Source organism: Oxyura jamaicensis, chromosome 4 (genome assembly GCF_011077185.1).
Source record: "Oxyura jamaicensis isolate SHBP4307 breed ruddy duck chromosome 4, BPBGC_Ojam_1.0, whole genome shotgun sequence".
NCBI lineage: Eukaryota > Metazoa > Chordata > Aves > Anseriformes > Anatidae > Oxyura > Oxyura jamaicensis.
This window is the reverse complement of record NC_048896.1, coordinates 42,575,408-42,598,885: the sequence shown is the minus strand read 5'-3', so window position 1 is coordinate 42,598,885 and position 23,478 is coordinate 42,575,408. Positions and strand designations below refer to the sequence as shown.

The 23,478-nt window shown below is 40.8% G+C and overlaps 1 protein-coding gene and 1 long non-coding RNA gene across 2 annotated transcripts in view; both read left to right on the top strand.

The window, feature by feature from the left end:
* Positions 1-5,917, top strand: part of UGT8 (UDP glycosyltransferase 8) — a 42,877-nt gene extending 36,960 nt beyond the window's left edge. Inside the window, exons 4-6 of the mRNA XM_035325630.1 lie at positions 1,342-1,418; positions 2,911-3,130; positions 4,738-5,917. Of these exons, the coding sequence (XP_035181521.1) occupies positions 1,342-1,418; positions 2,911-3,130; positions 4,738-5,101 (661 nt within the window). The 3' untranslated portion in view covers positions 5,102-5,917. The remainder of the gene's footprint in view (positions 1-1,341; positions 1,419-2,910; positions 3,131-4,737) is intronic.
* A 10,218-nt stretch (positions 5,918-16,135) lies between these two features.
* LOC118166581 lies at positions 16,136-18,894 on the top strand. Its single transcript, XR_004750590.1, has 3 exons — positions 16,136-16,355; positions 18,184-18,270; positions 18,762-18,894. It is a non-coding gene; the product is annotated as an uncharacterized LOC118166581 (long non-coding RNA).
* The last annotated feature ends 4,584 nt before the right edge of the window (positions 18,895-23,478 follow it).

Below are 23,478 nucleotides of genomic sequence, written 5' to 3'. Positions count from 1 at the left end.
ACTTAACTCTGTTTCTTTCTAGCATGATTAATACAACAGGACATTGTCTTTGGGACTAGGTGCAAGACATGGCCTTTGGGAGAGCTGAGCGAGTGGCTTTCTGTCAGATCTGTGGGAATTTGAGATCCATAAATAGACACCTAAATATGAAATTTAGTCCAATTTTACTCTGTTTTTTCTGCTCTTCCGATTGTTCACCTATGATCTGTGTTGGAAGCAGGTAGTTTTTGTACTAGGCATTCCTGAGAATAGGAAAGGTAGTACTCTTTGTAACTCTTAAGTCAGGATGCCAAATCAAGGAAATCTTTGCAGTTCTTTATATTCTCCTGCTTATGTGATTCTAGTTAGAGCCAAAACCAGTAATGTGGTTTATTTGTTTTTATCTAAGGTCAGGAATTTGCCTTTTTTAAAGATCTGTCTTTCTAAATAGCTTATATATTCTATATGGTTCAAGTAATTGGGAATTTGTAGGTGATTCTCTATAAAGTTATGGTTCTAATGCTGTTTAATAACCAGGAGTATTTTTAAGTCTTCTGATGGAGCTGTCCCACTGAGAAATTCTCTAGTCACTGTTAATTTATTTCCCCCTCTTTATTTTGTTTAGAATATATTTAATTTACATATAAACTGTAGATGATGTATAAAACAGTTTGAGGATGTATTCTGTTCATAAAACTTTTCCAACAACCTAAGGTGACCAAGACATGTCCATTAGATTTCAGGCAGATGAGCAAGTAACAGAAATGCACCTTACAGTCTACAGTCAGCTTTTTTTTACCAATAGCTTTTTGACTCAAACTGAGCTGTCACCCTTTCCTTTCCATGTAGTATTAATTTCTCTTAAAACAAGATGGTGTCGGTTCTTAAAAGCTATAAGAAACAGGCTAACTGAAAGGGGGTGCCTTGTGTTAATGATAATAGGGCTTATTATTTTTGTGCTGATGGGATGTTCTTAGTGGAGTTATGTAGTGCTAATCAGTGTTTTCAGTAAAGTAATGAACTTGGAGCCACAGAGAGGTTATAAAACCTTCTGTAAGTCACCATGGTAAGTTGTATACACTTTTAGAAATAACTGCAATGCCATTATGTAAATAGAAAACATTGAATTTTGAACCAGGCTGTAAGGAAATGGAGCAATGAAAAAACATTTTCATGTTATTAGTTATTAATTATCTAGTGTCTTGGTTGAGGCTATTTTCTTTTAGTGGTAAGTAAATGGTATCTCTTTGTAACTAGAAATGTGCTCAGCTCTCATGGATCGTTTCGTTTGATTCTCTGCTTAGAGTTCATAAATTTTTGAGGTTTTGATAACTTAGTTTCATTTTGATTTTATTGTTTTAGGTTTTCAGGGAACAAACCAAGGAATCTAGGCAACAATACAAAGCTTATAGAATGGTTACCACAAAACGACCTTCTTGGTGAGTATCTGTAATGATGATACTTCGATAATTCTCACTCAAGTTCAGTTTGCTCTTCCAACAACCAACATTCCATTGAAATAGCAGTCATTGTAGTAGTCACAGAGCAAGAATACAGAATTCACACAAGATGTTGAAGTGAAACACCTTTTTGATGTTACTTCTCTTTACCTGAAAAAAAAATCAATTTTTTTCTTTGGTCAATTGAATAGAAAAGCATAGTTATTCCAAAGCCTGTTTAGCTTAATAATAGGAGTGTTTGCTATGCAAAATCTTGTATGCAATCTATGCAGTTCAAATAAAAAATAATCATGAAGGATAAGTAGAAGTTTTCTAGAATCTGCTGTTTTAGGTAACTGATGACTGTAACTACTAATTTCTTGGTTACGAAGAAGTGTGGTATGGTTTTCACTGGTCTCTTCATGGAAGAATCATCAGACCAGACATTGAAATTTGTTCACATCATGCCAAAACAAGTCTTCAGACTCTGAACATACTGATGTATGTTTATTATTGATAATAATTAGAAAAAATATATATTTCTCCAATTAAATCTTTATCAGAAATTTGGAATGTGTTGCAAGCTGATAATAACCTTTCTGTTTAACTATCCTGAGATACTGACTTCTCAGATGCAGAGCTGAAGCTTGATATTCTTTCATCTTTTGGTAAAGCTTGTTAGTGTATGTATTTACTTCTTTTTTTCCCTTCTTTGTGTGTTGAAATGTAGCTGAATATTTTGGATCCTAGGGACTGCAGAATGCTTAGTGTTGTCTCTGGGATGCCTATTTGTGTTTGCAAAATAACTCCTGTACTATGATGAGTGCTGATGAATGCATTAAGAATGTGTGCACGTCAATGTACGTACATGTCAACCAGAGTATTTATCATAATGTAGTGATTAGGCAAATGACTTCTAAACCAGGTAGATTTGTTTTGGTTACTAAATTGCTCTGAGGCAGTCTCATTTTTCCATTGCGTCGTAGTAGTAGTATATTGCTGTCATTATTGTCATATCTTGCTAGCATGAAGTAAGGCATGTGAAGCTTTAGGGACAATGCAACATGAGTTGTACTATCATTGAATAGCTTGTATTTCATCTGAACAATGAGGAAAAATGCTCTCTCCCTGGTTCATTTGTAATGCTAAATAGGTAAATAACAGTTGTAGTCACCAACTGCAGTTACTCAGGAGTACACAGTGTATTAATTAATCCATTAATAATTTTACACAACTTGTATGCATGAGAATTTTTTTTTGCCTTGGCCATTTCCTCTCAATTTGTATATAAGGAAATAATCTAATGCATGCAAAATTTCTGCAGAGTGAGTTTAAGTGGAAGGGAACTTCAGAACAAATTGGATTCATTCTACCTTCCTGAATTGGAGTCATAGGAACCCAGTGATAAATGTGTTGTACTGTTTGCTTTGATAACTTTACCTTAAGGAGATGTAAAAGTTTCTTTTTGTCTTCATGCTGCTTCTATTTTCAGGTCACCCTAACATTAAAGCTTTTCTTAGTCACGGCGGTTTGAACAGCATTTTTGAAACCATGTACCATGGGGTCCCGGTGGTGGGAATTCCCCTTTTTGGAGACCATTACGATACTATGACCCGAGTGCAGGCCAAAGGCATGGGAATCTTGTTGAACTGGAAGACTGTCTCTGAAAGTGAATTGTATGAAGCACTAGTAAAAGTTATTAATGATCCCAGGTATGGAATGAGTGATTGTTTCTTGCTTTTGTTGTAAGTTACTGTTATGGGTTAGATACGTATATGCAGAGCCTTCACACAAGGGAAAAAGTTTGTGTTGGGATTTAACTGTGTGTACAGCTGGGACAAGTATTTGGATAGTTGTCCCCATTTCACAAGATTACTCAACTGAATGTGTTCCTGTATAGATGCCAAGCTCACTGATCAGCATACCAAAACTCAATTGTCTTGCTTTTCTGTCATTGTGACAGATGCCATGGGAAGGGCAGCAAGGTTATAGAAACACACCTGGCCTGACTAGGTGTTGGTGTAGACCAACACCTCTTTTTGTGTCTTGATTTATACCACAATAACGTATTTAGGTCTGTTAAGCTCCCTAGGGAGGCTTGTGGGAAAAATATACCTATATGATTGTCAGATCATGTGTTTGATTTGTAGCTGAAAATGTGGAGGTACTCAAAGTGACTATTCTAAAGTCCCATGACTTTTTTTTTTAAAAAAAAAAGAAAAAAAAAAAAAGAAAAAACCAAAACCCAAAATTCTTTGTCTTCTGGCCAGTAATATATGTGTTGGGATCATGGGGGCCATTTGTTAGAACACTGTCATTGCAACAAATTATTATGAATGAGGGCTCCAGCCTTTCTGTAACTTTTCTTTGTCATTCAGGTGGAATAAATACAAGGTCATGAATTGGGTTTTGTAACTATTTTTAATCCCATCAAATCAATTTGCTCAGTAATATTAAAGTATGAGGACAGTCGATTTACAATCTTTTAGATACAGACTATCTCTAGATTTAAAAAAGCGATGTTTTAGCTGGTTGCTTCTTGTATTATATTAATAGACATTTTAGAATATAGTGAAGACAATGTTTCTTGCTCTCATGGGAGCAAAGTTTTTAAGCAGCACTTGCCTTGGAAAAGGAGAAATCTGTATGAATGAGCTCGTTAGCAGCAGAATCTCAGTGAAGGGGAGTGTTGCTGAAGTCATCTTGGTAGCATCAGTTGCCTTTTCTAGTATAATTATCCCTAGTAAAAGGCAAGTCCTGCACAAATAACCCGTCAACCCTGCAGCAGTGGGAAGGAATTTGATGTGATCAGCTTCTGGGGGCAGCCCATTATGAAAAATCAGTTTTAGGCTGAACTCAAGACCTAAGAGGAACTCTAGACCCAAACCAAGATTCTCACTTTGTTCTGTTTTCCTACTAATACAGTTGCACAATAGCATGAGGGAGCGGTGTGTTAGGGTATGTTGCCACTTTGAGTGGGAAGGGCAAATACGTTCCTCTGAGATTAGATAGGATTCCCATCTGTCAGCAGGTCAGTTTGGTTCTTCATCGCTTCTACGGCCTGTTGCTGAAGGGTGGATTTCAACCTGGCTCATCCATTGGTCTGTATTTTTTAGTAATTCTTTGTCAATGAGCTGTAAAGATTGATGCAGAGAGGTCATCCCTTGTGTATATTCCTCTGAATGTATGTTGTGAGAGTACCGCAGTAAACGACATGCTTTGGCCTCTAGAGTGCATTTACGTGTTTACAGGCTTGCATTGCTCAGAGCGCTGGCTATGGTTTTTACCTTGTTCCATTTTCTTTGTTTCTTTTACCCAGCTACAGGCAGCGGGCCCAGAGGCTGTCTGAAATTCACAAAGACCAACCCGGTCATCCCGTTAACCGGACTGTGTACTGGATTAACTATATCCTCCGTCACAACGGAGCGCAACATCTACGTGCCGCTGTTTACAGCATCTCTTTCTATCAGTATTTCTTACTGGATATTGCCTTTGTCGTACTAGTGGGTGCTGCCTTATTTTATTATGTTTTGGCCAGGCTAACAAAAATTATCCGCAAAAAAAGCAAACATCTTTGGTCAAATGATGAACATAGCACTGTTAATGGACATTACCAGAACGGGATACCAAATGGCAAGTATAGAAGAAATGGCCACATGAAGCATGAAAAAAAGGTGAAATGAGCCAACCACCCCATGTAAAGTAGTAATGAATCAGATCAGTAATCAAATTTTATCGCTGTAACTTAGTCTAACAACTACTTAAAAACGTCAATAAGCAGTTCTAACACTCCCCTACAGTATGTAATATTACATGACAAAATTCTATGGAACTAAGGAAAGTCATTGTTAAAAAAAGAAAGAAAAGCAAGCACAACCTAAAATAGAAGATACTTTATTCTTAATACTGATGCAGAGAGGTTATTTTGGCACTGAAGTTTTTAGAAGCCTTAATTCTCTAAAGTTATATGATGATCGTATTTATGAATTTTCAGTTTTTAAAAGCTAAATGTGTCCCAAATGAGGAAAGGTTTCTTTTTATTTGCAGAGTTTTTTCCTTTTATTTTTTTATCATTTTAATATATCCATCTTTTAGCTGAGAGAACTTAGTGCTAGCTGTGTTTCATTTGTTGAAGGCTCAACATGTATAAGAATGCTGTTTTTAAAAAAAAATCCCGATGCTTTTGCAAGAAATAGTACGTTGCAGAATGAGAACAGTTATTAAAAAAAAAATCTTAAAATGAGCACTGAAGAAAAATGGTAAAGATGTGTACTATCTTCTCTGATAAGCTGCATGACCCTCCTGCTCGCTACCAGTACTTCAGAGAAAAGGGTACTGAGCAAGCCTACAATAAGTCATAATTTATACAAAATTGTATTTGTTGCCTTTCTCTGCATATGTAATTTATGCCATGAAAATATTAGGGAGTTTTATTTCAGTTTAAAATATGGCTGTGTGGGAAGTAGATATGCATAATTAAGAAAAAATGAAACAAAAAATCCACCCTGTGCTTAACAGAACGTTTCATAATGGCCCAGAGCAGTGCAGAATCAAACCACCGTGTGAGGTTTAGGAAACAAACGAGCAAACAGGAAAACACTACAAGTTGAATGTCTTTCCTATTAATTCTCATTACTATTACGTTTTTTTTCTAAATCACAATGTTGTAGATGTTCTCTTTGAATGGTTGTATCTGGAAAACTATTACCTTCTCTTAGTCTGGGCCACGCAATCCATGTTTCCCATAGTTGCCAATGTCACTTCTGCGACCGTGGGGCAGGAGGCTGCCCACTGGCCACCGACTCGAGGCCGGGCAGGAGGCGCAAGGCCAAGCCCAGCCCAGCGAGCGCGGGGTCTGTGGTGGCCATCTCTCCCGTCCCCTGCTCCAGCCGGCCCCTCTCTGCAACAATCTCTTTCAATCATTCTAGCTGACACGGGACTCCTGTGGCGGTGCGGTGTGAACCAAGGGCGGGGAGGCTGGGCGTTAAAAAAGATAAATTATCATGGCCCTGCCGAACCAGAGTTGGCAACTATGCGTTTATTTCCATGTCATTCTGTTTACTTGGAATTTGCACTACACACGTTGTGAGTGTATGCTTTATTTATTTCTAGTTTGAAATCCCATGCCTGGAAGAGGAAGGAAGGAAACCCATTTTACTTAGTGTTGTTCACTAACATGGGAAAAGTTGTGATGCTAACAGAGTGCTGAGATCATCTTCATACACGGTGATGCAATATTTCACTACCATTCCATCAGGAGCCTCTATCCTATAGCAATAAATAACCGTACGGATATGTTTCTAATATGCAGTACGGCTACTTGTACTGCTTTCTGAATACTTGAAGAAAATGGTGTTACAAATAAGTCTATTAGCTATACCTTTTTACAATCTTACAGTTTGTGGCAACTAAAGGAGCACACAGAGGCGATGAATGGTGGGATGGCAATAAGACTTCGAGTGTATGAATGACTTGGTTTAAATGTTTTTTTGGTATTGAAGAAGGTACAAAAGCACTGACCGGATGATTAAGCGTAATTTAATCTCCACTGTGATAAAACTTAAGCAATAAACATGGATTTAATAGAGAAAACCTGTTGGGAGTATATTTTTTATTCAGACAAGTGTTGTTTATTTGAAGTACCCTGAGTGTGTGTGTGTGTGTGTGTATGTGACTGGCTATTAAGATGTACAAATTTCATGTTTTCAGTATATGCAGTGATGCATGACATGTCTTTGAAACAAAACATTATATTTTTAGATCTATTTCCTACAGGATTGTTGAATCACTTGAAAGACTGAATGCTTAATCAGACTTCTTTAGGTCAGTTTAAATGTTTTAGTTCATGAATGTTATTTTTCTATGCATGTTATATTTGTTTCTTAGCAAGCATAACCAAGAACAGTGATAGATGAGATGCGTTTATAGAGACTATTCAGAAACAATTTCAGTTCAGTTCCATGAAGAGGAAATTACCACAATATTAGTCTTATTACCAAACTTACAGGTCAGTCTGATCAACCTAAACTGTAAAAACACCTGTTTTGTTCAAATTGCCTTTCTTGTAAGTCAGAGTATGATCTGATGCTGTAGTTGTTTTTCACTTCACCCCTGCAGTAATACGAGAATCTGTATTAGAAGAAATAAATGGTTAATGGCAGTGGTATGGGAGGAACACTGCCACAAGACATGTCTGATGGGAGTGTAAAACTGGTGCAAAATAAGTTGCTTCTGAGCTGTTCCTGGGGCAGGTTTGCCAAAGCCCCTGTGCAGCACAGCGGAGCTGTGTAATGTATAGCCCTCATGCAGCTTTGTCAGTGGGTTTAACTGCTCTCCCAAATAGGAGCTTTGTATCTGTGGAGTAAGGTAATTGGAACAAGCAATAATAAAAAAAAAAAATACTCTATGAGCAAAATCAGCAGCCAAGAAGTAGCCACAACAACTGGTGTAGCAGATGTGGGGCGCTGCCGTAAAGGTTTTCAGAGTTGCTTGAGACTTGGGCACTCACCATAGGCTTTGATATTCTTCTTATTTCTTTTGTATAGCTCAACTGTTAAAGAATAAAGCAGCCATAAAAGCAGGACAGTTTAATTATCACCTACAGAAATAGGTTCTAGAGATGGTTATGTGTTCAGAGTTTAAGGAAAATCAATAAATGTGCCAATATTTATTTCTTACTCCCCAGAGCACTTGCAAGACCAAGTTTTTAATACTATTCTGTGTTAATCTTTTTGGTCTTATTGAAAGATACTACTTTTCATGCAGCTGATTGCTTTCTGGTTTTATTCTATGGCTCGGTGAGGGCACAGTATTTGCTCTAGTCAGCCTGATCTGTACACCTGTAGCAGACAGAATTAAAATTCTACTATGTGCATACATACATTTAAGCAAAAGTATAACCCTGTTATTTCCAGGGTGCTAAATTATTCCTGTTAATTTGTGTGGGTTACCTGTATTAAATTTCATATATAAATAAACCCACTCACGTGTGCCCAGCTGTATTGGTAAGCAACAGAAGACAGGCATTTGATTCTGTTACAAAGGTGAGCTGTGCTTAATTTTCTCTGGCTTTTGGAAGACATGAACATGTTCAGTAAATTTCAGGTGTTTTTGGTGGCTTGTCAAATAACTTTCATCTTCTTGCTGCACAGTGCTAGAGATGGCTAGTGGCCGGTAAATACAAGAGGTATGATTGATTGTTCTTTCATTCACAGGGCAATTTTCAACATAATGCTACTGTAATTTTTCCTGCAGTGAGATGTTACTTGTTTAACATGCGTTTTTTGGGGAGGAAAGGAGGGGAAAAGGGGAGGGGTCAAAGATGGACACAGCAAATCCAGTTCTGTACAAGAAATACCCTGTGCATTGGGATACAAGGTCTGCATACTTGCAACCAATACGTGTGTGTGTGTGTGTGTGTGTATATATATATATATATGAAAAATGGACAGTAGTGCTCCCAAATATTTTGGGATTCCCTGGAGTGGAAATATTCTCTAATTTCCAAGAAAGAAGGCAGCACCTTTCAGGAGATTCAGTTATGGAAATATGGGACAAAAGTCTCTGAAGTCACATCACTGCTCTTTAATCACTGCTCTGTGTAATCAAGGTATATGTGTGTCACAGAATGAAGGTGAGAGCTACTGCCCTATTGCACTTGCTTCTTGAAAACCCCTGCTCAATTTTTTATAGTTCACAAATAGGATGGAAGGATGGAGATGAAGATTGTCTGAGGGGAAGAAGAGGGTAGGAGAGATCTTTCTCAGAGAAATGCCATGTTTGTTTTCTGTGAGTTATTCATTACAGAGCTGTAAAATACTCAAATAATACATTATTTACTCCGGTAGCAGCGGTAGGAGCGACTTGGCTATAATCGGGAAGACCCTAACTCCTTCCCTTCATTGGGATAATTATTTTACTCACGAAATGCAGAAGATGTATTCCAGCACATTCCTGTGTGGAGTTCAATATTGTCAATGGCAGCATGTAGTCACCTGATGAAAGCTGTACGTGCTACACATATCTACCGCCCCAATCAAAAAACAGCCACAAACCTACCTGTATTTTTTGGTACATATTCCAAATCTGTATTGTGGGCAAATGGAAAAGAAAAAATAAATCACTCTTTGCCATAGCAAGCAAATGTTTTTGTTTTTCAAGACTAAAAAAATCCAGGAGAGATTGGTATCAGCTCTCAGCCAGAATATAAATTAGTGTTTAGGTACGGTAAAAATATATATGCAGCTCCAGGCTGCATAGCAAATCATGACACTAAATGTAATGGTTTACTAGCCTCTTTGATCAATGCTGTTTGTTATGCACTAAACAGAGAAAACAGTCTTTATATAAACAAAAAACAATCTTCTGAGATAGCCTTCTGTCCATGATCACTTTGGCAAATACCAGAGATGAGGGTTAGTTAATCCTAATGAAAACTATACAAATCAGTTATATGAAACTGATTCCTCTAGGTTTTTTGCCTGTTTTAAACAAAGCTGCTAAATTTGACTTACATCATTGTAAAGTAACCAAAATAGGCTTCTGGCACACATCTTTGTCTGGATGATTTTAGTTCCTGTGTAATGAAACAAAAATTGTCAGAAAAGATGGTATTTCACATTCATTGAGGGCTGGAAGCTGGAACAGCGGTTAAGGAAAACTAGGAATGTATTTGCTGGAAGTTACTCTTCATGTGCTCCTTATGGCAAATAGGATGCCTTTGGCTTATATTATCTAGGTATCAAATAAAACCTAAAAAAACTGAGAGATGAGGAATACCAAAACCTGTATTTTGAGCTTTCTTGCAATACCATTGTGAGGCAATTCAGGAATTGCTCGTTAGAAGAACAGCGCTGTACATTTCAGCATGATTTTGGGAGATTTGGATTGAAGGATAAAGTTTGTCAAATTGCTGTTTGAACCACAAACAGCAACTTTCATTGAGTTTAAAAGTGCTCTCTTAAAAATACTTCTTTTATATTAAATGTCAGTATGATTATATGTTGCTAATGACATAATCGTATGTTCAGGCGCAAGAACTGGAAGCAGGTAAGAGTTAGGGTTAGCATTGTTACTGTTTGCAAATGAGCTTGCACATTTCTGGCAGTCAGTTGTCCTGTGCACTCTCACTGGTATCTTTAAACTTGATGATTTTCAAACTCATGCCCAGGTGCTGAGAGCCATCTTTTCTGTAACAGTTTGATGTCATTGTTAACTCATTATAATGAGCATTCATGTAGTGTCTTCATCTCCCTGTAAGATTTCTCTGATTCTGTCCTGCCATCTATTAGGTCTGTGAATTAACTTCCACTTTCATTTTTTGCGATGTACCTCAAATTTGGTTCCTAGCCTTTTGCTCTTGCCTTGGGTCTCTTATTTTCACAGGAGATACAGCCAACATTCAGTCCACAGGGCAGACCTTGTTTCCAGTACTACCCCATCTCACCATATGCCAGAAACAGCTTAAAAAAAAAAAAAAAAAAAAGTTCTTTCAAAGCTCTGCCTTCTATGGGGCATGGCTCAAGGGTAGATTTGGAGACCTTTCCTGGATAACACTGCTTGATAGGGAAAAAGAAATAATTTTGGATGTTGTTTTATAGGAGTGGTTTTTTGTTTGTTTTGTTTTGTTTTTGTGTGTGTATGTGTGTGTGTGTGTGAACTTACTTTGAACTGTAGAGCATCTGGCTTGATTATGTCGCTCCTTATAGTTTTACTAGAATGTTACTTGAACAACTTTAAATGTCAAGGTACCTACTAGAGAAGCAAACCATTCCAAAGGGAATGTCCCAACTACACAGTAGTCGCAGTACTGCCAGTTTTCTGGAGATGCAGAATTCCTGCCACCTTTCTTCTTCCTTTTTCTTTCATGCATGGGAGGGAATATGTAACAAAAATTCAGTATAAATTAAGATGGTCTTGAAAAAAATCGCCATACAGACATTTTTATTCTAACCAGATTCGACTCTCCAACTTGATGCCAATGGGGAGAAAAGATCCTCTGACACAGGAGTGCTTTCCTTTGCTCCTGTCTTCATAGCTAGAGGAACACCACACATACGTTAGTTGTGTATTTTGCTGTGTTATGTGATTCTGCACTGAAAATCCCTGGTTGATATGGTTGTCTCTTTCAGAGTGCTCAGTTCAGTACAACTCCAAGCCATAAATCCATCCTCTAGCAAGCAGAGACAGAGCTGGATGAAAGGAGAAGGCCTCTAGTTAACAAATCCAAATGATTTGTTGTTACTCATTTTTAAACTTGCCTGGAAGTTCAAGGGCTTCTGTCAGTTGAAGATATTAATACATATTTTCATGATGATCAAACTCAGTTCTTTTTTTTTTTTTTGAGGTTCCTTTTTTCCCAAAGGCTGTTGGTATTTTGCTGTGCAGGTTCATAGCCTCGATTCCGGTGAGGAGGGGGTGGGCTGGTGGGGGAAGTAGGCTCGTTGGGGTTAAAATGGTGGTGGCCAGAAAGTGTGGCCTGGTTCGGAAAGGGCAATTTCAGCACTGACAGAACTGACTTGTGGAAGTCCTGAGGACAAGTCGATGTGGAGAGCCCAAGTGGCAAAGTCATTCCATTCAGGCCGTGTCTGACACAGCTCTGCCGGGCCTGACCTTGCATCCCCGCCTCGCAGAGGACTGATGTTCCTCACCGGAGGAGCTGGACTGCAGCCCTCAGATGAGGGAGGCGATGTCGGGCTGGAGCTGGGAAGCTCTGAGCTACTCCGCATCCTGCTGCTTTCCTGGCAGCTGTCGAAGGGCTGCGCTCCTTGGCCTCGGGTAAGCTCTCCTTACCCACAGCGATGACACAGGGAGGGAGAGGGAGTTACTCTAGTGTGCTTCTTCTCCGAGGCAGGGAAAACATTTTGTCTCATTTTGCTTGTGACAGGTAATTGCATACTGTGTGACAAAACCAGATTTTATCAAAAGTTTAGATAATTCATTGTCCAGGTTTCATGGAAATAAATACTACGTTCCTTCATGTTTAAGAATAATCTAGGACAAGCTAATGCTCAAAATCTTAATATCTATGCTTCTATTCTCTGTTCCAAATGATAATAATAACAATAATCTTACCATCTCTCATAAAACTGGGAAATTACTTGGGCAGACTGTGAGATAATGTAGCTAAATAGATACAGCTATTTTCCTCCTTTTTGAGAAATATTTCACTGTGGAAAGCGGAGGGGTGAAGCTGAGATTAGGAAAGCGGGTGTGTGGGTATGAACTGTCGGTTCTTTAGAAATCAGGGAGGATTCCTTATCTCACTTTTTCTTGCGTTGTGTTGCTCTGATTGGGCTGTGTAGTGTAATCATTAACCTGGGAGAGATATAAGCAGTGTTTTATGTCTTTATCTGTACTGGTGTTACAAGAAAATGCACAATTGCATCAATTGTTCAAAACTAGAAATGGCAAAGGTCATATAGGAACTGCTGATCTAGCTTAGTAATTTGGGCACAAAGGTGAAATATGAGAAAGAAAACTTTGAACCATGGGCTAGTTCAAAATAAGCCGCAAGCAGCAAGGGAAACAAGCTTCAGCACTCATACATCTTAATGTATGTATCAGCCCTGTGCTCAGGGGTAAACAAACACAAGTAAACTGATGATAAGTTTCTCTGAGCCCTTGGTTTTGGGCCACTTTAAACAGATAAAATGGACAAAAGACAGTTCAGGGAATGAACAAATAAAGAGAGGAATGGAAATCATTCAGCCTGAGGAAAAATAAAAGGTAGAAAAAAAGCTTAGTACCTGATCTGTATTGCACCAGCACGAAGCTGCAGTAACCACTGCCTCAACAAAACTGTAACTGTGAGGTATTAAAATAATGGTACGGGAAGGCAAAATTGAATTCACCCGTGTACCTTTCCCAATGACAAAGAACCCAGTAAAATTTAAGAGCCACACATTTAAAAATGATTCAAGAATTAAAATGCTGCATTGCATAATATGCAATTAATTTGAGCTACTGCCATGTTGCCTTTTAACACAGCCTTAGCAAGAGCCATCAATGTTGTAGGCAACATGTTGGGTAATAACACTTAGGTTCTTGCTTAGGTTAAAAGGTGGCAGGTGTCCATCTCTTTACAAGACATAAGAAAAGCAATAGCTAGGTAAAATTGGGAAGCAACTTTCCCCTTTGTTCCTGCAAAGCTTTGTCCTTTTCCCTGGTGGCTCAGATAACGCTTACTTAGAAGACAACTCACCAGCTTTGGTCTTCGAACTCTCAGTTACAGGCTGGATCTGCAGTGGTGGTGCATCAGGCTTTAAAGATCATTCATCAGACTTGGTTTGGCAAGTTTGGGCTAAATATTAAGCCATCATAAAGTGAGGAAAGAGGTGATAGATCTCCACTTTACATGCTCAGATGCTTTTATAGAGGTTCCCCCCCCTCCTCTTTTTCCCTCTGTTATCTGTACTTCTCATAGGACCACTAAAACTTCTATGGACATTTTCAAAATTCATTGTGCAAAGATTTACTGAATTCCTATGAGAGCTTCATAGGAAGAAAATGTTTTCCTCATTCAAAACACAAACAACTTGTTTACTTCTTGAAGCTAAATATCAGATATGTGATAATCTCAGATACAGGCTTTGAATAAATTCTCTTCTTTGACTCCTGTGAGATTTAGAGCAAGAAGATTTCGAACTCCAGCAGATGCCCACCAAGAAAACTCTTTATAAAGAAAACAAATGCATAGAAAACATGCAGCTCTACAAGGAATTAAAGCATTTGCCTATATTTATGAGGTTCTTCTCTGAGGTGCCTTGTTTTTCTAGTCTCAATGTTGCCTTTATGCCTGTCTTTCTACATGCTTCTGTATCTTCCCTTTATACTGCAACAATTTTTCTAACTAGATTTTTTGTGTGTATAATTTTTGTGTATATTAAGCATTGATCTACCACTTTACCAAGGCCTCTTGGCATTTCGCCGTCCTACTGGCACTGTTTTCCTAGATAACACTCCTGGTGGCGCAGTAACTATGCCAAGAAGCTGTCCCAGCAGCTCCATCATGACTCTGCATGTACAGAAAGCTTATGCAGATCCTACATACTGCTTGCATCTTTTCTGGGCTTCGTTGGCTTTCCAGTCAAGGGGGGCTGTTGCCCTGGGGAAGGTTTTCAAGCTCAGATCTAAGACTGTAAGTTTGTTTTTTTGGCTTCACTGCAGGTAACGCCTTTCAATGCTATGAGCCTAGCCTGTGGAAGAAAAGTTTATTTTGCCCTTACTTTCTGCTGCTTTTAGCTCTGTAGCTTCTATCTGATGATACAGAAGAAGGCATGATGTTGGGTCTTTTGGTGACACTGAAGATAACAAGTCTGTCTATTATCGGAGAAGACGTGCATTAAAATTCTGCATTACTTTACTGGAAAAAAAAAAGAAATCTAATATATTGATTTTTTAAAAAAAGACAAAATCATACAGAATTTGTAATGTGATTGATCACAGGCAACAGCAAAGACAGCAACTTTTTGTTTCCTGGAGCACATCACTCAGGTGCAAGAGCTTTTTATGTTCTTTTTTTAAGGAATCCTTGCTACCAGCCATGAACTACAGCATGCTGCCTCTTTTTTTTTCTTTTTTTTCTTCTTCTTTTTTTTTTTTTTTTTTTTGGTGGAGCTGCACCATCAGCAAAACTGGTGAAAAGATTCAGGTTAAAAATAACCCTGCAGAAACAAAACCTAGGTTATTTCCCTGTTTGTTTCCTTTTTCAAAACAGTCTTACAAAATTTGTATTAGTATAACAGATGGAGCAGTGAAGAATGCAATGTGTAAGGTATGGCATGTAATGAAGGACCATATGATGCTGCTTTTGCCAAAAAGGCAAATGAATCCACACCTGTGCATGGCACTTAGGTTCCTGAAAGACTCATCAGCTTCCTTATTTTTTTTCTTTGATTTCTATAAGAAAAGAATGTAGTTAGTGGGTATTAAGGGACAAGCACCTCAAGCCACCAACAGGAAACATTTTAGCCTTTCCATGGGATCACTCATGGGATTGCTGTAAGATGTTTTTAAGTTCATGAATAAAAAAAGCTTTTACTTAAGAAGGCTGAAGTAATATTATATGACAACTCTTTCTTTAAGTCATAAACAAGTTGTCCTCAATGATCAGTGAGAGGATCTTTTAAAGAGGTGAGGCTTGCCTTTACCTGGAGAAGTTCTAGGAACAATTCCAGCAATAGAATTAACAGGTTTCAGGAGTCAGAAATGTTGCCCTTTCCTGCCTTATATCTAGCTTCCTTAGGCATATGGATACCTGCTCCCTGTATTTCTGCAGCTTTCTTTAGGGCAGGTTATTCCCAGTCCTGTGACCAACTTCTTTGCCACCAGCTTCATTCGTAATTACCCAATCCTCAGATTCTTGGCTTTCAGGGTCCTGAGAAAATTTGCAGACTCTCTGTTAAACAGTTTATGTACCTGGAGACAGAGAGCCAGGCCAGACAGGAGTTTCACAGGAGAGGCAAAGCACCATGTCCAGCTGGTCTGAAAAAAGGAGGTTCTCCAGGACCTTCAGCTGAGGCTTGTTGTAACCATTCACTTGCAACAGCTGGGGAGACAAGGGGGAACATGCTAAAGATGGGGGTCTGCCAGGCTTTCCAAGTTCTGGGAAGGATGCTTAACTATTAGTAACATGATCAAAATGACAGTAATACTCAACAGGCTGAGAGGTGACATTAAATAAATATTCAATTATATAATATAAATAAATTTTATTACCAAAAAAAGAAAAAAAAAAGTAAAAGGAGATCAAAGATTGGTTTTGCAGAGTCTTTTGATATTTCACTTGCAAAGGAAAAGGTACTAAAGAAGGGAAAGTTGGGGTTGGGATCCATCTTTTTCTTCCTTGGGTGGTGGGATGGAGGCAGCTATTCTGCATTTTATTGTGGTTGATATGGAGCAGTTCATCTGTGATGGACGGGGACTGATGCTAGAAGAGTTATGTTTCTTGCTATAGGTGATAGCAGGTGCTGATGGGTAGCTCTGGGATGGTCTCGGAGCAGGTCCATGGGAGAGGCCAAGTCTCTTCTTCCTCTGCTGTCTGCCAGGTTACTTTGGGTGGGGAAGGGCCACAGGCAGGTCCCACCAACAGTTGCTGGCTTCCAGTGAGTATCTTCTCAGATCACAGCAAAGGAGCCAGGGCAATGCTGTCTCCTCTTGTGGGCATATTCTGGCAGAGCTGCCAGCCTGCCCACTGGTGACCTCTGGGCAACTTCAGGGCAAGGAGCAACTGCTTAGCTATGACTGGTGCTGCTTTCCTTTCATCATAGTGCCCAGACAGGTCAGGGTGGCCAGACGTCAATGTCTTGTGAGTGAGTAGGTCAAGTGAGCACTTGTTTTTCTCAAAATGTTGATCAACCTTCCCCATGGCTTCTTGCCCCTCCCCCCCCCCCCTTTTTCCCCCTTTTTTTTTTTTTTTTTAAATGAGCAAAAGAGGAAGAGCAGACAACCCAGGGCTGTTCCCGTGTTGGTAACATCAGCTGTAGCTGCTGGAAACCAGCTGCAGGGAAACACTCTAACTGCACAGCACTGGTCTTGGCCAGCGGTCCCTTTGTAGAAATACTGCACCTTTATCAGCCTGGAGACCAGGGGGCTCATGTAGGAGATGGACCCAGGAGTGTTAATCGAGGAGAAAGCATGATCCACCTGGATCCTGGCTATAGTTCACCCTCTCCATCTTTGCCCATCAGGAAACTTAGTTGGGTGAACACAGCCTATACAACCTGCTGTCCTGGAAAGTATTTTGAAGGGACTTCATAGCTTGGACAGAGAAATGGTGTTGGGGGGCAGATGAGGCTCCCTAGCAGGCATGTCCCATCAGGGGTGAAAGGAAAGACAAAGTTACTGCTGTATCTTCTGAGAGAAACCTGTCCCTTTGGGCATTTACCCAAACTTCTTCACTGGGTCTTTTCACAAGGACAGTTTCTGGGCAGTCCTGTTCTACTGGGTGTGGGAGGAAAGGGCTAAGCTGGTGGGTAATTTTGACACTTTCAGTTGTGTAATATAAGCCAACATATGTCCAGCTGTGGGCACACCTTGGTATAAGTGCAATGCTGCTGTTGCTGTAACAGAACAGAGATAACAGGGGGAAGAGCAAGCATGTGACCTTTTCCTTCTCCTTTCTTCCCTTTCTTCTTTCCCTCTCCCATCTTATGGTGTGAGGAGCATGTCTGTGAAGGCTAACGGGATTTCAGGTTTACGGCTGTCCCACCATGGCAGTGAGCGCCTTCTACTCTGTCTGCCTCATGCTTCTGCGATGTCCTTCCAGCCCTTCTTCAGATACCTGTCTTCCCAAAAAAGCACACGTTGTGACCCTTCTCTGGCCAAGCTATCTCAGGATGCAATAACAAACTTCAGCATGAAGAATTTTTCACATTCCACTCCAGGTCAGAAGGGACTATTTCCACCATACACCAGTTGATCTTGGGTGCTTTTATGTTCTGTGCAAGAGGTCCTCATGGATCCCCCTCTCTCAGCCACATCACTCACTTTTGCTTTTAGCTGTGATCTAAATATTGCCAAGGGTGTTCCTGACTGCCATTCTTGAGCTATTTATTGACTTTTAGACCTGCGCCATTCTGTGCAACATCTTTGTTTTTGCATGTGCCTACAACATATCAGCTTGCTGTGCCACCTTTATTAAAACATGATCTTTCTATGCGGTACCTCGCATGATGCACTGTTCCTGGAAATTAACTCACTCATTGTGTTACGTTATTGTCCAATGTGCTAACAACACCCCTGCACTGCTCTGTTTTTTCCCCAGTGTTGTTAGCAGCCACCTAGTCAAGGTTGATGCTGGAGGAGGCAGATGCCCTGTGCCATGCAGCAGCCCTTGAGAACTGGGTGCATGGTGAGGACGGTGTGGGTGCCAAGACTGCGGTGCTGCATGTGCCTAGATGGAGAGGAGTTGGAGGGTTTGGGCTAGCTCTGCCAAAAACCCAGAGCTGCTGGGAGGAGACACCCTTTTTCTTCTGATTGTTGGGAGCATTGGAGAAATCTCTGTATGGGGAATAACAGAGCTGTAAGCATGAACAGTGTGTGAGTGCAACTGGAGGCTACCCTGCTCGTCAGGTCAAGTATCATTCATTGTTCAGGCTCACGGGCTTCAGGAGGGTAGTTTTTTATGTAAGCAATGTCATTTCCTAAGCTTTTAACTCTCTGACTGTCAACTATCAATTTAAACAATATGCTAGACAAAGTTACATGAATCACCATGATTCTGATTAAATGAAGACAACGTTGTAGGTCCATCTTCAGTTTCCAGTGAAGATATGTATGTGAACACATATCTTTTTTTTATACATGTGTCTTTTAAGCTTCCCATATCTGTGTGGTTTGCAGTGCAATCCATTTTCAAGCTGGGATTGCTTGAACAAGATTGCTTGGATCTGCAAGAACATTTTGTCCAGTCCCTACACAACGCAGGGCTACAAGCAGGCATGTCACGTGGTGCGCTAGAGAGATCATTATCAAGTTAGAGATACCAGTCACGCAAAGTGAACTGGTGTACTGCTTATTTAATTTGTGTGCATTTCTGGTTAAATGGAACCCCCCCCCAAAAAAAAAAAAAAATAAAACATAAGTACTTTCCTTCTCCGTAGTCATTCTCACAGGCGTAGTCTAAAACTGGTCCAGTGCCAAGTAGAGTCTGGGGTCCAATTCAGCCCTATTCAGTTTATCTGAACACAGATAGGACAACAAATACTGGAGCATTGCTGCCCTCTCCCTCTCCTTGCTGCCTTTATTTGTGTTTTCTTCCTCATACTTGGCTTCACTGTGGTCTCTATAAGAAATCTGGAGAAACAGTGGCCTCCCAGAAAAGTCCCTGCTAACTGGAAGTTCACCTCTACCTTCCCAGCACCAATGTTGTGAAATATTTATTTTTATTAAAAAAAAAAAAAAACAAACAAACAAAAAAAAAAACATGGAGAGGTTACACGGGTGGGAAAAGGGGAAAAGGGTGCTGCGTTTTTGTTAGGTTGTGCAATGAGGTGTTGAATAATGAGTGCATCTTTTGTGCTGCTTGGGTTTTGTGGTCAGATTGCCACAGCTTGCACTTGGCTCTTTGCTTAACAAACTTCAGACAAGATCAGTAGCCAAGCAAGTGCTTGGCAAGCATCCAGCTCTGCAAGAAGGATATTAGCAGCGATGCACGAGATATAATCTTTGGCTTTGCTGGAATTACATGAGGAAGGAGCTGTCAGGAAATGAGCCCTGAAATCCTCAGCGACCAGCGGTGGACTGGGCCACGTGGTCCAGGGGCAGTTGCTGGGGAGTTACGGTATCTGAGGTATTTATGGCAGGTGAGGTTACTGAGGTCTCAAGAAAGCTTTTCTATAAAGATGAGATGGGCCGCAATATAGTCACTATTAAAGCTGAAGAGGCCTGACCTCCATCTGGGTCAAGGTTGCGTTGCTTCGCGCAGCCATATATGTCACCTGCGTGCCATTTGCTCTTTGCTCCACGTGTTGACAAAACCCTTGCTCCAGGGGCTGCCATGACCCCTCTGTCCCTTTGCCTACCCTCCTCCCATTGATGTCCTGCCCACACAGACTGCCTGGGAAAAACCAACCCCAAAAGTAGCGATCTGGGGCTCCTCAGCACCATTTCTCTGTTACCTGTGTGGCATATAGGCATTTTCCAACTGGCCACATCCCAAAGGCAGTGACCATGGAGCCTGGTTGCGAGGCCTGTGCCCGGCCCTCTGCTCCTGGCCTCTCCTCAGATCTCCGGAGCTGCCATGGCTGGGAACTCACAACTGAGTGTTTTTTGAAACAGCAGAAGCGAATTTGTTGACGCCGAAGTTGTTTATGAGGAAGTATCAATCTCAGGAAAGGAGAGGCTAGCTCCTGGGATGGAACAAAGCTGGCCCAGCCTAACCGCGGCACAAAGGCGAGGAGGAGCTGCGGCTCTGCAGTGGCGCAGCACAAAAGGGCTCGGGGAGGTGTTTTAGTTGAAGAATAATGTTGAGGCAAAAATAGAGGGATATAAGTTAGCCAGGGAATGCTTAAATTGCTCATTTTCTAATTTTAGTGTGCAGGTGCAGGACAGGATTCTAGGTACAGTTAGGAGAAGGGAATACGTCTCGGTTTCACCCTGGGGCAGGATGGCCGTGGGGAGCCCTGGGGCCCCTCTCCTTCCACCCTCTATTTCTGGGCATTTCTGGGGCTGGAAATAAATTAGAAATAAAGCTTTTGGTGTCGAAACAGTCCCCATATGTATTTCCTAGTGGAACCTTTGCTGCTTCTCTCTGTTACTTCTTTCAAACGATTGCAATCTTGCAACCTTCTTTTATTGAATTGCCGGTTTATGGCTTTTTTTCTTCTTTTCTCTCTCTCTCTCTTTTTTTTCTTTTTTTTTTTTTCTTTTTTTCTTTTCCCCCCTGCCGTGCGCGGCCGTGGCCGGGGCTGCGCTGCCACCTGGCGTCGCCGCCGCGGGAGGGCGCGGGGAAGGAAGGGGCCGGCCCCTCTGCTGCCCACCCGGCTGCACATGGCAGGAAAACGAAATGCAATAGAAAAATCGCATAATCGATCAGTAAATAATTTTAAAGTTAAATGAAAAAAAAAAAAAAAAAAACAACACACACGTTAATTAAATAAAATGAATAATAATAATAATAAATATAATGATGTGGAGCCAAACTACATTGCTAGCATCTCCCCAGAGGCTGGAACTTCCTCATTTGCAGGAATTTTTTATTAGATGTGGTTATATATCCCTTTTTATATATTATTATTAGATAGTTCAGCTGGAATTTGAGCACTGCTGCAGTAAGCTATTCCTATCGCTGTCACTGTGCCTGTCTCTGTCCCTGTCCCTACAGTTTACATAGCCCTTTGCCAATGTCCTGCTCTCTTCTTGCTCGCTCCCTGCTCCCCAAGCTGGAGCCCCCTGCAGAGCAGTGCACTGCAGGTTTTAGGGGTCCCAGCATGGGATGTGTGTGTACAGACAGCCCTGCTTTGGTTTTGCTGCTGGCAGATGAGATGTCCCTGTGGTCAGTGTCTGGGGAGTGCTTTGTTCTGCTTACTTGGGGCCAGTAATGTTTTCTGTAGAGTTGATATGCTTGTAAAATAAATATAAAATTCAGTATAGATCATACAAGTGAACAACTGCTATTATTAAAGTGGAGCTCTCTGTGTTCATCATGTCCATGTATTATCACCTTTCTGGCAATGGACCGCTGTGGTACAGGGGATTAGTTTTCTCACTAATTTCACATAGTGAAATTAACTGGGTTTTACAAATCTCAGAGTGCTGAATTAGGCCTTTGCTGTCAGATGCAAAAATCATCACAGCTAATACGCTTGACTTTGGAGTTGAAGGCTGGTGAAAGATAAGGATAATATTTATTTGTAGCAGAATATGCAATAATCCTCTTTTCCAAGAGATTGTAAACCTTGCAGGCTCCAGATGTGGTTTTCAGGTCTTGCTGTTTTCTGGGATGGTGCCACGTCTCCAAAGAGTGAAGGAGCCTTTTCTCTTGTGAGAAATCCTCACTGAGACTTGCTCCTGAGTAATCACAGCTCAGGGTGAACTTCCAGGCCAGAGGGATGAATCACAACCATCCTTCTGAAGCATAAACTTACGGTATCACTCCTGTTTCCAGTCTGCTTCATCCAAAATAATCAGCTGGCATCAGCCTGCAGCACCTTGTGGCAGACACTGTTGACCTGAGATGTACCTGATCTTGTTGTGGCTTCTGACGAGTGATGCGGCTGCTGATGTGCAAGTTTGAGGTCTAAATAACGTTGACTCCAGTCCTGCAAAAATAAAAAGAAAACATTTCTCTCTCCTCCAGCCCCATCCAGGCTTTTCCTCCCAGTGCACTGGGGATACGCTCACAGATGCCGTTTTGCTAAAAGCTGGATAATACTGAGTGCTGTCTGAAACCGAATACAAGGCAGCAATTCAGGGGGATGTTTCTGTTGGTGCCATAAAGCACAAAAGCACAATTCAAGTGGAGCAGCCAACTCTCAGGGATGAAATTGCAGCCCTTGTGTTTTGCTGAGGATGGGGCCTTGTTTTGCTAATCTACTACAGCTCTGCAGGGCTTTCAATTATAGATATGAAGAAAATAAGATCTGGATGTAAATGCAGTCACAAATGGGGTTACTCATGACAAAGTAATGTGCTACAGAAACTTAGCCAGGCAGAGATTTCTTTTGGACAGGGGAGTCACGTCCATGCACGCATGCACAAATGCAAGTTCTCAGTTTCTCTCAGCCTTAGGAAGAACAGCTAGGTGCGGTGCTGCCTCCTTTGACGGTCGGTGTTAAGATACCAAAGCTTGCATCTTTCCCCTTAATTATGCTGGATCCTCACTCTCAAAGGCACATGTTTTTAAGCTGTATTGCCACCTTCATCTTTTTGTGTGTGTGTTGAGGAATTCCTTGGCTTCCTAACTGAGAAATGAGCACATTTTCTCTAAGTATTTTCCCTTGCTGTCAGATGCAAAAATAGAGTAGATTGTATTGAGTGCACTGTAAAGTCACGTGCTAAATACAGAAGGACAGGTGCTGTTTCAAGATTTTAGTGTATATCTTCCCTATGCCCTTACTCAGGAAAGATGAAAATAAGCTGTGGAGTGAAATTCAATGTATATTGCAAATAATATTTTGCTCCCGATAAATTAACACACTGACCTCCTCAAGGTGCTTTTGAAGGTTGTTCAAAGCAGCAGTGGCACTGTTGAATTGCTTTTCTGTGACATTCATCATCAACCCAAAAGGATTCTGCAATAGTTTAAAAGAGGGGGAAAAAAAGTGAGCAATACTTCAAAGGCTCAAGAGGAAGTATGTTTGGCCGGCTCTTGCTCATTATAAAGTACCCAGGAATGTTTTATTTCTGAGAAATGCCCTGCTCAAGCTCTGTTATTTTATACCAGGGGAAAACTTCTGCCATAGTTTAGTGAGTCTAGTGTTAAGCCAGATGAAGCTGGTGCTAACGGGGGGCAGAGTTTGCGCTGTCTCTGTGGGCTGCATTCTGGGCGAAGCAAGGTGGCTGCTGCTGCTGCTGCAGGATTTGGCCAAACCAGAGCTGGGGCTGCTGCGTTTGGGGG